Consider the following 15,995-nt stretch of genomic DNA (forward strand, 5'->3'; position numbering starts at 1 on the left):
CAACCCTGCTGGAGAGGGGCAGAGCAAAGTGTGCAAGGAAAGCAGCTCAGCTGCTCCTCTACAAGCTCCAAAGAGGCCCAACTATTTCATTCCCTCAAGCCACCCTCCTCTCAGCTTTTTATTCATCTCTTTTCTATCATCTCGTTGGTCTACATGTCCCTTCCATGTCCCAGCAAGATGATCCCCCTTCCCATAGACTTACCTGCATGAGAGATGCCACCAGCAACTCCAGACCCACTACTTCCACTCAGGGTCACGTATTACAGACACCTTCTGCAGCTCACACTGCTAAAAAGGATGCCTGTCCCCAAACAAGCCACAGAAAGCTTTGCCTGACATTCTGAGAATGAAGGAAAACCCAGAGGAATCAGCTGCCCTTCCACCTCAAGGCTTTTGTATCCATCAGCCCATCTAACTGTGTCCACCTGCCCCAGCTCTGCCTTGATGATCTTCAGGTGATGGGGGATGCTGCTCCTGCAGCTGATCCCAGGGGATCAGCTACAGCTGATCCCAGGGTCAGACATTCGCTGCCCCGTCCCTGCCGAGGGGAAAAGCCATGCCAAACTGCTGGGGGGGGATCATGGCTGATAAAACCCACGAGGTTTGATCATAGAATCGTTAAGGTTAGAAAGGACCTCTAAGATCATCGAGTCCAACCACCAACTCAATGCCACCAGGCTCACTAAAACATGTCCTGAAGTGCTACATCTACACGTTTTTTGAACACTTCCAGAGATGGGGCAGCCACCACTTCCCTGGGCAACCTGTTCCAATGTCTGGCCACTCTTTCGGAGACTCACTGGGAGATTTAGGCTTGGAGGCACTTCTGGAGAGTCCTGCGGTGCCGGCGGGATGCAGGAGGACCAGGACCCGGACCCGGCCCGTTGCAGAGCATCCCCGCCGGGTGCCGCCGGATCAGCCCCGGCAGCCGCGCCCGGGGGTGGCGGAGCAGGGGGGATGCAGGGCCGGAGCCCCGCGCACCGCTGCCCGACGGGGGGGGGTCTGCACCGCCGGCTGCTCCCACGCGGTGGCGGCCGAGGCCGCGGAACCGCCGCTCTCCGCCTAATGAGCGTCCCAGAAACTAATTACGACAGATCCGCGCTGCGGTACTCCCGGGGATGGCTGAGGAACCCCGCGGGAAGCGCCGGGGGCGGGGAGAAACGCGCAGCCCCCCGAGCGCATCCCATCCCGACCCGCATCGCATTCCGACCCCTCCCGCACCGGGCCCGCTCCGCCGGATGCTCCCGGTACCCGCAGCCCCGGTGCGCAGCGCTGCAAGGCGCATCCCCCCTCCCCGGCCCCGGTGTGCTGCAGGATCCCGGTGCAACGTGCATCCCCCCCGCCCGCCGTAGGACCGGCGGTGCGACGTGCTGCTGCCCCCCACCTCCGGTCCTTCCCGCCCCTGGAGCGCCCCGGTCAAAGGTGCATCCCGCCCCCCAGCCCGATGCCGTGCTAGGTTAATCTTGGGCTGAAAAACAGGTATTTAGGGCTAATAGGTGTGCGAGCACCTCCACACCCGCTCGCAGAGCTCATTAATGTAATACTTTCATGTGTGAAACGAGCATATAAATGGGCATTAATGAGCTCCCGGCTGCGGCGCGGAGGAGGGGGGGAGGAAAGGGGAACTTCGCGGGGGAGCGGGCAGCCCCCCCCCCCCGCCCTTCCCCAGCCCCCCAGCCGCGGCACCCGGTGTCGGCCCGCCCCGGGCCAGCGCAGAGCCCCGGGGAGGCCGTCGGGGCTGTGGGAGCCCCTCCTGCGGCGTGCCCAATGGGGGGGGGCCCCTCGCCCCCCGGGACAGCCCCACGGACCAGGCGGCTTCTTAAAGTCGGTTTTTATTAAAGAACCAAAGTCACGTACAGAGGGGTCACCCCCCAGAGCGGGCGAGCGTTGTTCTGCCTCCGGAGTCGCGGACCGCCCGTTAAAGTGCTGTTACATCCATAAATTTACAAGGGGGTGGTGAGGGAGGAGGGGGCCCGAGGGGGGGTGGGGGGTGGGGGGAATAAATATACATCATAAATAAATAAAAATCCAACAAATACTGTACCAAGAGAATCACAGTACATTTATATCCATTGCACATAGCCACTTTTGTTTCCAGTCTGGACAAGGGATGAAGAAGCGGACACACAGGGAGGGAGGGGGAGAGGCAGAGCGGGGGGGGCCGCGGGGGGCTCCGGGGGGCGCGGGGGCCGGTTCCCCCTCCGGCCGGCCCGGGGCCGCTCCCCGCCCTGTTGCCAGTCCGAGGAAAGTCGGGCTCCGAGTCCTCTATATACAAGTGTCTCCTCGTGGAAATGGCTTGTGTGGGCTCTGCCCGCATGGCTTCGGGGGAAGAGGGGGGGTCCGGGGGGGCTCACTGGGGCAGCAGCGGCGGCTTGAAGGAGCAGTTCCCCGTGCAGTGCCGCGGGGTCAGCATTTTGCAGGAGAAGTGATGCAGCGCGTCGTGGGCCTCTGCAAAGCGACGGAGCCGTCAACCCCGGCTCCCCCCTACACGGAGAGGGGGGGGGTCGGCCCCACTTTTAGACGTCTGTGTCCCCCCCCCAGTCCTGCCCCGGTACCTTTCAACTTCTGCTGGATGGCGTAGCGCGCTTTCCTCTCCTGGTCCAGCTCGTTGCACAGCGTGTCTGGGATGGGGGGAGAGCATCACTAAGCGCCGGGACGGGGGGGGGGGGCACCACGGCGAGGCCGCCCCGTCGGGGATGCGCTGGGCCGAAGGGCAACGCGCTCGTCCGCAGCGCGGGGTGGGTGGGTGGAGGGGTATACGGGGGGGGGCAGGATGCGCGCAAAGTCGGGCATGGCTTCCCAGGTAATTTTACGCCTCGGTTTTTAATTTAGCCCGGGTGGAAATTGCTGCGAGAGGGAAGGTTCGTTCGCTCCCGTGTAATGATGCCTCGCAGCCGTTTGCGAGGCGGCTCGAAATCCCGAGATGAATCAGAGCGCACGAAAGGATATCGATTTAAAACAAAAAAAGGAAAGAAGGAAAAAGAAAAAAGGAAGGAAAGAAGGAAGGAAAGAAGGAAAGAAGGAAAGAAGGAAAGAAGGAAAGAAGGAAAGAAGGAAAGAAGGAAAGAAGGAAAGAAAAGCGATAAAAAGGAGATGAAAAAAATAATAATTTAAAAAGTACTAATTGCCGGATGGCCTCGGCCGGCCGGGCCGTACCTCGGACGATCTGCAGCTGCTGCACCATCTCCTCCCGGTACGCCAGCTCCCGCTTCATCTGGTCCTGGAAGTTATCTGCGGGGGCAGGGGGAGGTCAGCCCCGCTCCCCGGCCGGGGCAGGGGTGTAGGGAGGGGGGAATCGCCGGTACCTTTCAGGCTCTGGAAGTCCCTCTCCAGCTTTTTCCTCAGCTCCATTTGCTCCAGGACCAGTTTTTGCAACTCGTCTGTTTAAAAATACATGGCGGGGTTGAGGGGAGCCCGCACTTTTCCATATGGAGGCGGCTCAGCGCGGCGCTAATCGCATTACGTTACATTAATCACAGGAGTTAATCACTCCTGCAGAAAACACAAATACCTCGAGCCGCGGGGAGAGGCCGGGGGGTCCCGACAGCCCGTCCCCTCCCCGTCCCGGCGGGGCGCCAACCCCCGCAGCCCCCCGCCCCGCCGCGGGACGAGCCCCCGGCTCACCTCGGGCCAAATTTTCGATGTCCTTTTCCATCAGCTGCGTCCCGGCGACATCCATGGCGAGACCGTCCTCTCCTGCGGGGGGGCAGAGGGCGGTCAGCCCCACCGCGGGGGGCTCCGCGGGCCGCGCATCGCTCCGCGGAGAGGCCGCAGGGGAGCGCGGATCGGCGCTTACCTCTGTCGGTATTTACAGGGCTGGGATGCGAGACATTCCTTTGGTCCTGATAGGATTTTCTGGTCTCTAAATCCTCTGCCGCGGAGTGATTGTCTTCTTTATCTTGCTCTTAAAGTTAATAAACCGATTTTCAACCATAAGCAACGAAAGTATGGTCCTGATATATCCTTAATTACATAATTACGGACAAAGCCCTCGTTAAAACCTTCTTAGCGGACATCCTAATCGCTTTGCTGTTGGAAAGTAGCTTGCTGGCAGAGGCTTTGCCCCGCCGTGCCGTGTGCGACCCCGCCGGCCCATCCCCGCCGCACCGGCCCCGTCCGACGGCGGCATCCCCGGGCCCGGGGAGGGGGGCGCTGGCCCCGTCCGCCACGAAAATCGTTTGCCGTCGTTTTTCTCCCGAAATCCCTCAAACGAAAGCGGCGGCCCGATTGCCCCCCCAGGGATGACCGGCCGGCGGGGGCGGCGCCCGGGGCCGCGCCCTCGAAGCCCACCGGTCTCCCGGTTCCCCCGGCCCGATTTACCCTTAGCCTCGGGGGCGCACAGGTACGCGGCCGGCGCTCCCAGGGAGGCGGTGGTCTTCAGCGGCTGCAGGTGCTCCCCCCTGTCCGGCGCGTACACCTACAAAAGAGCGAGTCAGGGCGGCGGCGGGGGCCCCGCGGGGACCCCCGAGGGCAGAACCACCCGCCCCGGCCCCGCACCTCGTAGCCGCCCCTGCTGCTGCTCCGCTCGGGGCTGCCGTCGGGCGGCTGGCCGCCTTCCTCCGCCGCCGGCTCGCCCGCCTTCTCCTCGGGCCCGTCGGCCCCGGCGGGCGGCGGCTGCTCCTCGGTACCGGCCAGCAGCCGGGGCGGCGGCGGCTCCCGCCCCTCGGGGGGAGCGGCGGCGGCGTCCTCCTCCTCGTCCTCCGGGAAGCGGTTGGACTCCACGTCCACCTCGGGCTCCTCGGCCGTGTCCCCCCCGGGGGAGAGCGAGCGGTAGCTGGAGCTGCCCTCGCTGAGAAAGTCCGGGGAGAGGTAGCCGGGGCCGCGGGGGGCCGCGCCGCCGTACGCCTCCCGGGTGCCGTAGAGCTTGGCGATGCTCTCGGCGTCCTTCACCACCGGGCGGAAGGCGGAGAGGTAACTGCCCTTCCTGGGCAGGGGCAGCGGGGGGAGCAGCGCCTCGTCCCCGGACCGCTCCTCCTCGCCCGCCGCCCGCGACAGCGCGCTGGGGCAGCGCTCGCCCTCCGCCCCGGCGCCCTCCTGGGGGGTAGCGCTGCTCCTCCCGCTGCCCGACGGCTCCGAGCCCTCCAGCTCGCCGTGCCGGCCCGACAAACCGGGAGGTTCGGCCGCCGCCGCTGCCGCCGCCGCCGCCGCCGCCACCACCACGGCCGTGGCCGCCGCCTTGGCCTGGCTCTGCGCCGGGTAGGGTGGCACGGGCAGGCTGCCCGCGGCCGGCCAGAAGACCGGGAAGGACGGGTAGACGCCGGTGTCCTTGGCGGCTCCGGGCTGGTGCGGCGGCTGGGCCGGTTGGTGCGGGTGGGGGTGCGGGGGTCCCCAAAACATGCCGGGGGGCAGCGCGCCGCCCTTGCCCGCCTCGCCGCCTCCCGCGCCGCCCAGCGAGTCCTCCTGCTTTTTGGGGCAGAGTCCGAAAGCGGCGGCGGGGAAGCCGTAGGGGTGGGGGAAGAGCGGCGGCGGCAGCTTCTGCAGCATCCCGAAGCCCTTGCTGGGCACCGGGATCACCGGGTAGCTGCGCACCGCGCCCGCCCCGCCGTGCGCCCCCGCCGCCCCGCCGTGCGCCGCCGGTAGCCCCAGCGCCCCGCGATCGCTCGCCGGCTCCTGCCCGCTGCAGCGGAGGCTCTTGTGCGCCGGGGCCAGCTCGGGGCCGGCGGGCGGCGGCGGGTGCAAGGCGGCCTTGGCGGCCGGGGAACCGGCACCGGGCCCGCCGGCGGCCGCCCCTTGCAGGGAGAAGGTCCGCTTGCGGGTGCCGCCGTTGAACATGGCCTTGACATCCTCCCAGGCGTGCGACAGCTCCTCCGTGGCCGTCTTGTCGCTGAGCTTGAGGTGACGGCGCCAGGAGTTGAAGTTGGCGGCGTCGGGCTGGGTGTACTTGGAGTCCGGGGTGCGGTGGGAGTGGAAGATGAACTTGTTGGGGGAGAAGTACATGCTGCAGTAGCTGCACTTGATGCACTTGGCGCGGGAGCTGTTGTAACGGGCCGGGATGAAGCTGCCCCGCGAGCCCCAGGCGCACTCGTGCACCACGTCGAAGGCGAAGTTCTCGGGCAGCTTGGGCGGCTTGTGCTCGCCCAGGAAGGACTTGCAGAGCCGCTCCGCCTCCCGCTTGGTGATCATGCCGCAGCGGCGGGAGGAGATGGGCATGGCCCCGGCCCGCCGCAGGATCTCCAGCTGCACCGGCGTGCACTGCACGCAGGTGATGCCCAGGGCCACCCGCCGGTTGTGGATCTCATTGTAGCTGTAGTTCTTGAGCAGCGTGTTGGAGATCTGCGCCAGGCACAGCCTCTCCTGCCCGTCGATGACCAGGGACACGATGGGCACGCCGTACAGAGAGGTCTCACCCACTTGGTTGGGCTTGAGGGTATTGGAGCCCTGGTACGGCTGCAGCTCTTGCTTTGAATTTGGGGAGGAGCTTGCATCTCTCCCATTTCCCATCTGACTGGCGATCGCCTCCATTCCCCCCCAAAACGCCCCTGCAAAACAAAATCGGGGAAAGGCGCGGGTTAGAAGCGCTCCCGGGGCCCCGCCGCTGCCGCCCGCCGCCCGCCACCGCCGCGCCCGGCCCGCCGCTCCCGGAGCCTCGCTCCGCCGCCCGGCCCATCCCCGCTCGGCGCTGCCGGCCCCGGCCCGGAGCCCCCCGGGCGATGCCGCAGGACCCTCCCCGCCGCGGGCAGGCCGGCCGGAGGGGTCCGGCGGAGCCGTAGCGCATCCCCCGCGCCGCGACCGCCGGTACCGAGCTCCGCAGCATCCGCCGCCGGGCGCGGATCCGCGGCTGGGCGGCCCCGGGCGCCCGGCGGCAACGGCCGCCCGGGGCAAGGGCGTCCCGGGAAGCGGGCGGGGGGGCACCCTCCCCGCCCCGGATCCCCGGGAGGTGCCGCGTCCCTTCCCTTTGTGCCGGCTCGCCGAGCCGTGCCGGGCCGCCCGTTGCGGCGAGCCCCGGGCGGGCTTCAACGAAACGCGCCGGAGGATGCGACCGGCGCGTCCCGCGGCGGCGGGGCCGGGGGAGGCCGAGCCCCGGGCCGGGCCGGGCGGGCTGAAACTTGCCGCTCGGTGCCCGCTGGCGGGCGGAGCGGGGCCGGCGGGCGCGGCTGGCCGAGAGCCCCTTTGTCGTGTCTCCGGCAGGCGATTAGGAGCGGGCGGATTAGGGGCCGGGGCGGGCAGGACCCGCAGCACGTAGCAGCAGAAGGGCAGCAGCGAGCCAGGCAAATTGGCTTAGCGGGGAGGGCGCACGGCGGTAAGCCGCTTCCGTGGTAATTACACGAAATAACGGGGAGAGCCTCCCGAAGACGCGCCCCGACACCCCCTTCCCAGCCCCTCCGCCCGCCGCCCGCTCCTACTTACCGCTCCGCGGAGCCCGGCTGGACGTGCAGGCTCTCCTCGGGGTTAGGGGCCGCAGCCCGGCGCCGGGGCCGCCATCAGCCGGAGGTGGTGGTGGTGGTGGGGGCGGGGGGGAAGGGGGGGCCCGTCCCCACCGAGCCTTTTACCGCGACCAGTCGCCGGGGCGCGGGGCGGGCGGGCAGCGGAGCGCCCTTCACCGACGCCTCGGGGCCGCCGCCCGCCCCGCCGCCGCCGCGTCCGCCCGGGCGAGATGCAACAAGAGCGAGTGACCAGCCGCGCCACCGAGGGAGGATCCGGATCCGTACTTGGAGACGCTGCACATTGATCCGGTGACAGCTAAAATAACGGGAAGACACACCCACTTAGCACCAGCATATTTACATTAACTGCCTCCGGGACCCCGCGGCCGTCAATCACCGACGCGCTCCAGTCAATCACGGCGCGGCTTTAAGGCACGGCGGAACGGGAGGGGGGGGGGGGGGGGGGGGGGTTTGGGGGGGTAAGGGGGAGGTGGGGGGCCGCCGCCGAGCGGGGACCCGCCCGGGCTGCCCGAGGTAAGAGCGGGGATCAGCCCCGGGCCGCACCTGCGCGGGGTTCCGCGCCTCTCCGCGTCCCCCCCACGACCTCCCGCGGTGTGGGCATCCTCGGGGGGCAGCGACGCTCGTTGAAAGTTTGCGCGGGGAGTGGGCGGCAACGAAAAGAGGAGACAGGGGGGAGAAGTGGAGGGGCCGCATCGAAATCGGGGATGCGCCGCTACCGCGCATCGCCCCCCTCCTCATTCCCCACCGGGATGCGCGCTCCGCCGGCGGGGCGCGGGTGCGGGAGCGGCACCGGGGGTTGGGGGGGCGATATTGGGGCGGCAACGAAATCGCCGGGCGATGAGGACGGGGGGGGGCCGTACTCGTGTTTTTTCGTTCCCAGCGGGGGCCCACTCCGCACCGGCAGGACCAGCGGTCCCCCCTCCGCTCCGGTGACCGCCGGTCCTGCCGGTGTGGCGGGGCCTCGCGGCCGCGTCCCTGCCCTAGTTGGGCTCCCGCATGCAGCGCTCGTCACGGCCACGTTAATTAAACTGTAATTAATCATCGCGTCCGGCCGCGATCGGCGCAATTACACTGATCAAACAGAAGTTAATAACGGCGCGGATCGCCCCCAGCCATCACTTTTGTGTGCGTCCTTCCCCCCACCCCCACGCCCCCGTTCCCCGCCATCACCAGCGGCGCCGGGAGGATGCGGCGGAGCCGGCGCGGAGCGAAACGCAGGTGCGGAGTCACCCATCGCCTCCGCGCTCCCCGGGCCGCCGCGGTTGAACCGGTCCCGGTCCACGCTCCCACGCGGGAAAGCGGCCACGGCTCCCCCCGGGACGTCCCGTCGCGGGGGGACGGAGGGGGACGGGGACGCTGACCGGGTGCTGCCGGCCGGGCCTTACGGCGCGGCCTTCCCGCAATGATCGCAACCCGAGCCGGTAATTATTCCTCGCCTTTTAATTATTTATCCTTCCCTCCCCCCCATCCTCCAGCTAGGCGGACGCAGGAGCGCAGGGAGCCGCGCCCGCGCTCGGGCCAAGCCGCGCTGCCCCTCTCGCCGCCAGTTTTCGGGTGATCCCACGGCGTTAAATACCCGCAGTGGCTGCGGAACCGGCTGCGAGGCCACGCCGGGCTGCGAGACACCGGGAGCGGGCGGCGGCGCGGACCGAGCCGGTACCCGCCTTCCCGGGGCCGCTCCTGCGGCCGTACGTCGGGGGGGGGGCACCGGGAGGATGCGGCTCTGCCCCGACCCTGTCTCCACCGGGCCGTGCGGCTGCCCCGGTGCCTGCAGAGCCTCCTCCGGAGCGCGGAGCGGCGGAGCCGGCCCGCGGCTCGCCCCGACGGCGGTGCGGCAACGCGGAGCCCCGAGGCGGGGACCCGCTCCGGCCCCGCCGCTCCGGCCCCGCCGCTCCGGCCGCTCTCCCCACCGGCGCCCCGCTCCTCGCAGCCGCCGTATCTTTTAACAGTTGAATTGACTGCAGTTTTTGTCAGTTAATTAGGTTTAATTTACATAATTAGTACAGTATAAAGAGTATTGGGGATAATCAGGAGGTACGTCTCGCTTACTGTGTAAACACGGATTCGGAATTAAAAATCAGATGTAATTAAGGCGTGTGCGCGCGGCTTTTAATTGTAATGAATTTCTAATTAACGCTCAACGATCGCCGCACGCGAGAGTCGGGACGTTTGCGGGATCCGCCGCCGCCCCGGGCGCCCCCCCGGGGGCCGCCGAGCGGGCCGGGGTGCGCGGCCGCGGAAGGGGCGCGGAGGGGAGCGCCGGAGCCCCCGGGGTGCCGGGGAGGCGGCGGGCAGGGCAGGGCAGGGCAGTGCGCCCCGACGGGACCCCCGCCCCTCCGCCCCCCGCCCCGGGCCGGTGCCGCCGGCAGGCGAGGCCGGCGGGTAATTTCGGTTAAAACTTAGGATGCCGTGTCACGGGTGTATAAATAAATAATCACGCGGGGACGGCGGCGAAAGGCCCCTCTCTCCTGGAGGGCTGTGCCGAGATTGCCACATAAATCACGGCGGTCTAATTCAGTGGAAGTTTAATAAACGCCTCCTATTGGAAATGAATGTTCCCCATTTAACAGTTGTATCAGCACCATATAAAACCATGACCCCAATAAATTTAATTTTAGAGGCCGATCAATCCGGGCTTCTCTCTATCGATCCGCGGCGGCTCTGCGCCTTTACAGCCTCTTCCGCGGCCCTTCCCGGGGAGGCGGGGGGGGAAGGAGCGTTTCGATCAGGCTCTTTATTAGGAAAAGATTGCTCCGAGAGGCCTGAAAATTAAACGGTGACATTTTAATTACTGGACATTGACAAAGGGAGCGGGCGGTGGCTCTCTGCAGGCCGGGCACACTCCGCCTGACCCGGCGTGCTGAGCACCCGCGGAGGGCGGGCAGCGATGGGCAGGGACATGGGGTAGTGGGGAGGAGGATCGGGACCCCCCCGGGGCTCCGGCCATGCGACCCCCGGGGAGCCCGCGGGGCCCTCTCGGTGCACCCCGGGGTCCCTTCCAAGTGCCTTGGCTGTGCACTCCTGCCCCCCACCCCATACACCCCGGCTCTCCCACCGTGCACCCCCCCTCTATGTACCCAGCTCTCCCACCGTGCACCTCCCTTCTGTGTGCTCCACCAATCCCACTGTGCGCCCCCCCCCAAGTGCACCCTCGGTCCCCTCAACACTCCCTGGCCCTTCCCAACATGATGTCCCTGAGGTCCCCCACTGTCCAACCCCCCCAGCTGCTGTCACCTGTGCCCCGACCCCCTACCCCCCCATGGCAGTGCTGCCCCTCACCTTTCCGCCCACCCATGCCCTCCCCACGCCATCCCTACCGGCTCTAAATCTGCCTAATTTCCCCCGGCCGGAGCGGCTGCGGGGCGGCGGAGGAACGCAACGCACACGATCGATGGACACGACTTTATTGATCCGGTTAAACCAGCGCCTTCACCGAGATGGAGCGGGATGAGCCGAGGGCAGCAATTAACCCTGCCTTCGCCCTGCCAGGCCGTGCCGTGCCAGGGGACAGCCGGACACCGCGGCCCCCAGGACGGAGCTCACTCACCTGCGCGTGGGGCCTGGCCAGCAGCTTGGTCTCGGCTGCAGGGAAGTTTTCCTCCTTTTGCCTGGAAAAGCCCCAGACATCCATTTGCCATGAACCATCTCCCAGGCTGACCGGCTACTTATAAACCTTGAACTTTCGCTGCAGGACTCGGCGGCGCGAGCAGCCACGGTGGGGTAGCGGTGCCACGGCAGCCGCTCCGGTAGCCGGTAAGGCTCAATCCATAAATCCTGTCCTCAGTGCACACTTGTAGTTTATGGCCGTCCCCTTTGCCGAAGGTAAAGCAGCCCCGGGTCAGCGCAGCTCCCCGGCAGCCGCACCGCAGCACCGCCGCTGCAGCTTCCGCAGGGAAAGGCACAGACCTCTTTTCTTAAAGCACAACCTTCTTTTGCTTCCATGTGCCCAAAATACTGTAATAAAGATTTTTTTTTTTTTTAGTTTTTTTTTTTTCCCCATCAGGCTTTCACAGACCAGGCCAAAGAGCTGTGCAGTACTGGTGAGCTGGGGGAGCAGGATGAGGCCAGCGAGTTCAGGGAACAGTCCCCCTCATCCCTCCAGATTTGTGCCCCACGGTGCCTGGGAGCCCCCCCCCCCCGCCTGAGGGGTCCCCCAAGGAAGGCTGAAGATGAGTTACCCCAAAATAACTGCTATAGCTCAGGACCTCACCGTCATGCGATGGGCCCCAGCTCCCCCTCCCCACTAGAGAGCCCCTCTGCTCCCCTGGGCCTGGCTCCCACCGCAGGGACATCGTGGCCACCGAGCTGCAGCATTTGAGGCTCAGGTTGGTCCCTGACCAGGTGCCCGCAGGGCAGAGGGCAGCCCCAAAACAGCAGCGGGGCAGGGACCGGGCTGTGTGGGGCAGGAGTCACCCACAAATAACCTCACATGGCTGAAGAAGGTCTGAGCAACCTCCGGAGAAGCTGAGAGGCCAGAGCTGGTTCTTCTGCAGCTCTCAAAGAGATGGGGTCACCTGCGTGGGGCAGCTCCCGGCAGCTGAGCGAGGACGGGTCTGCCGGGGGTGTTGTCGGGTCTCTTACGTGTTTGTCTCTGCCAGTTGCACGTCCGACCGGGAGCGGGAGGAAGGCTCTCTGCACAAAGATGCTTTGTCCCCATGAGGCTGAGCAGCCTTGGAGCCCTTCGCAGGGAGCAGCACGGGGGCCACCTGCTCCTAACCCCTGCGGAGGCGAAGGATTTGCTGCTCCCGTTCACTGCCCGAGGGGGTTTGTGTGTGCCCAGGACCCCTGTGCTGCGGGGAGCTCCTCTCTGCACTGAGGAGCACCCCTGGAGCAGAGCCCTGGCTTGGAGTATCTCGGCTCTTGCAGCCCCCTGACCTGCCTCCTCCTTCCTCCTCCTCCTCGCTGGCCGAGGCTGCAGGCTCCCTGGGGGATCCCAGGTGCATATCCCATGGGGCTGGATGCCGATGCCCCCCCTAGGCTGTGCTGCCTGGAGGCAGCGCTGGGCAGAGGGAGCACAGTGGGAGCCAGAAAGCCGTGAGCCGTGTGCCCGCCCCGGTGGCATCGCCCCCCTCCCCACCCGCGGCCCAAGTCCCTCTGTCTCCAAACCCTGGTCTCTGCCATAGGCTCCTGGAGCCTTTCAGTGGATGTTGCTCCCTGCAGGATTAGGGATTTTTTTTTTCTAGCTAAGACCCAAGTTCCCAAATTTTGCTTTCAGATGTTGCCCACATGCTCCGTGCATCATAGAGGCAGAGGGTCCCTGCGGTCCGTCCCTTTTCCATTGATGCTTCCAGGTAGACTTTTCCTTCAGGACCACAAAGCTCCAAGAGGCAGGAAAATACATGCCCCACTCCCAGATTCAACCCTCCCGTTTGCTTCTGCTCTCGGATGTCAAAGGGATAAAACGAAGCTGTTTCTACTGATTGCTCAGTTATCAACGTCACCCGTCGCTGGCCGCTGCCATCCCAGCTCCGCAGAATTAAACCCAGGGAGAGGGACAGGTCGGGGTCTGCACAGCCCTCGAAGCCGGAGCCCACTGCAATTCCCCATTTCTGGTTTCTTTGCCAGATGTTTGCGTGTGTACAGACACACACATGCACATGCAGCTTTTCAGGCTGTTATTCGGAAAACAAAGACTGACACTTTGCCTTTGGAAAGCTGGCAGCAGGATGTATTTGGCCACAGGGTACAAGAAAAAATATTTTCTAATTCTGTGCTGTGTTTAAGGGCAAACTACCTCAGGCTCGTCTCACAGGATGAGCTTTGCAAGGGTTACAAGCAGAGAAACACTGAAAATATTGGAAGTTTTGGCACAGGTGGGACATACCTGGTTTTTCCCAGAGCCTGCGAGCTCCTGCATCCGCACTCCCATAGGGATGGGGTCAATCAGAACCACCACGACCGACGTTACAGGGAGAGGAGACAGAGCAGGGAGACTGGTGTGGGGCTGCTGGTGGAGCCCCTAAATGAGCTGGTGGGATGAGGAGTGGGACTGGGAGAGATGAGGGGGGGGGTCACTCAGCACATCTATAGCATCCACTGCTGAATTAATGTGTTCCTTATGCACCCCCTCAATGATGTCTGCTGAGCAGGACTCGGCTGTAGGGTACAATATTGCTGCATTTTCTGCCTTTCAGCCAAGGAAAACCTTGATTCAGACTCAAAAAAGTTGCAGCAGGAAGGCGGAGAGAGGGGCGACGTCCCCAGGCAGCTCCAGCGCAGCATGGAGATCAGCACTGCTGAGCACCCAGTGCTTCCAGCCCTGCCTGGCAGCTGGGAAAAATCTCCCTGCCTGTTCGTTTCCCATCCTTGGAGCAGGTTTTGGGGTCAGGATGATGTTACACACTTGCCATGGGTGAGAGCAGCCAGCAGAGCTGAATTTGCCCAGGTTCTGGCCCAATTTTATTGCCTTCTCCCCTTCCTCTTACTTTTGCCTCTTGGTGCTGATGGATGGTGGTGAGAATCGGGCAGAATTGCTCAAAGTGGGCTCTGTGGGCACCAGGAGTTGGCACACGCACGTGTGAAGCAGTGTCAGGATAGGGGTTGGAAAGGGAAAACGAGGTGCTGTGCCAGGGGGCACTCCAGCAGCCTCCATGCAGCGACGCAGACTGAGCTGTGGTGTCCAGACCTCCCATGGGGATCCACCATCCAGAGCCACCATCTCCAGGGCAGGAGGTGGCAGCTGGGGGAGCCCCGACCTCGCTGCTGCTCAACGCTTGGGAGGGCGGCAAGGCTGGCCATGATGATGAGGAGCCCAGTTTTCCCAAACCCATCCCCTCCACTCTTCCATCCTCCCCAAAACGGCGTTAACCTGGCGCTGGGAGCGGAGTGGGGTTGGAAGTGGTGCCACCGAGTAGAGCCCCGGTCGCTCATCCTCCTCCTGTCCCCAACCTGCACCGAATTCAAGGACCTGGGGAAGGAAAGATGATGGAGGCCCCAAACCTCCCCCCTGATTGCTGGATTGATTAAGTACACTGATGAAGACAGCAAGGTTAATACACGTGCCAGTGAATTATAACACTGTCAGCCCGTTAGCCAGGAGATTTTTCATGTTCCCATCAGCTGGCACCCCGCACAGATTTTCAGGGTGACGTCTTCCCCTCCCGACCTCCCTGCCAGGGAAAGCGAGAGGAAAAGCCTTGGTTTTACTGACTTTTTAAGGAAATCTGAGGGAGAGACTTTTTATCCAGAGAAAGCTAATGCAAACTGTTAGAGATAAATAAATGGAAGAGCTGCCTATAGTCTGGCTGGCGCATGGGGAAGAAATTTGTCTCACTTTAGAAAAAGGACCTGAAGGTACGGGGGCTGTTGACTCATTCATTGTACTGTTATCTGCCAGGGAGGTTGTGACATCAGAGCAATTAAGACAAACTTTAGTCTATAAGTTCATGCCTGCAACCTCTATACTTCAAAAGAAGACAAACGATCCCTCCAAGGAAGGAAACAAAGTCTTTTCCAAAGTAACATTTTGGATTTGCAGTGGTTCAGGAGAAATTTTTCACCCCTTGGGTTTTTTTTTTTTTTAACCTGCTGGTATACAATAAACTACCTGAGCTTTGTTTGTTTTTTTTTTTTTTTAGCAAAAGTTTATTTCTAATGCAAAAACAAGCAAACAAAAGCCCCAACCTCCTCCCTTGCCCAAGTCACACCAGTGCTCAGTTCGTTACCCTAAAACTCAGCCCTGCCGCTCACGGTGCTCCTCTCTTCCGTGCTTTTTTGAAACAGGACTGACTAAATGTGTGCCAGTCTGTTGTGAGAACGTCCACAGAACTTGCAGGAGAAGCACACGGCAGAGACTTTGCAGTTGTTCTGCAACCCGGGAGCCTTCGCTTGACCCCGCTGCGCCCACCGTCAGCGCCTCCGACGTCGGAAAACGAGCGATCGTGGCAGAGCTGAGAACAGCAAGATGCTTCCCAGCAAGCCCCAAACTGCTGCCATAAAGAAATGAACCCTGCAGCCTGTTCTCCGGCCACTCGGGCGGGTGGCACAGCACGGCTCGTGCCCCTCTGCGCAGCCTCGCTGCCCCCTGCCAGCTGGTGGGACGCGGCGCCGCGGTGCCCGGCTCCTCGTGCCACGCGGGCACGGCCTCACACCCTCTATGCCGCCGCCGTTCGCCACCTCCTTGCACCCAGGGCTGCTCTCCCCCCGCAGCCAGGGGCCAACAGCCCATCTCTGGGCCACGCACGGCGCCGGGGCTGCCAGCTCCGGCTGGTGCGTGCCCACTGGCACCCCTACTCCCTGTTTAGGAGAACGCTGTCCTCTTGCACCTCACCTTTTGCCACCTCAGCAAAACCTTTCTGCACGTACGGACCGGCCCGCGGTGCCTGAGCGGTGGCAGGGTGCTCTTGGCACACACCAGCCTGTCGTCTTTCCCGCTCGGTCCTCCCAGCGAAGCCGAGCCACAGCAGCAGGTGCGTGCGTGGGAGCAGAGAGGGGCACCACTGCTCATTCCATAGCATGATGCTGATCTACCTGCCATGCTTTCCTGCAGGATGGGCAAGTCCAGACACTTCTTTTTTTTTTTTTTTAAAATTTAAAACCAGAATTTTGTGGATGCCTGCACTCAAAAGACAGCCAGCAACTCCTTATGAAATCCTCCGAACACTCAGCGTG

General features: G+C 64.0%; 1 protein-coding gene across 1 annotated transcript; it reads right to left on the minus strand.

Moving 5' to 3' along the window:
* Nucleotides 1–2,350: 2,350 nt before the first annotated feature.
* Nucleotides 2,351–6,462, minus strand: SKOR1 (SKI family transcriptional corepressor 1). Its single transcript, XM_086620447.1, has 8 exons — nt 4,498–6,462; nt 4,321–4,417; nt 3,797–3,904; nt 3,625–3,696; nt 3,306–3,380; nt 3,157–3,231; nt 2,556–2,621; nt 2,351–2,448 (listed from the first exon to the last, which is right to left on the minus strand). Exons 1-8 carry the CDS (start codon nt 6,460–6,462, stop codon nt 2,351–2,353), a joined length of 2,556 nt encoding a protein of 851 aa, XP_086476573.1.
* Nucleotides 6,463–15,995: the final 9,533 nt, after the last annotated feature.

The sequence above is a fragment of the Tauraco erythrolophus genome, chromosome 14 (assembly GCF_009769465.1).
Source record: "Tauraco erythrolophus isolate bTauEry1 chromosome 14, bTauEry1.pri, whole genome shotgun sequence".
NCBI lineage: Eukaryota > Metazoa > Chordata > Aves > Musophagiformes > Musophagidae > Tauraco > Tauraco erythrolophus.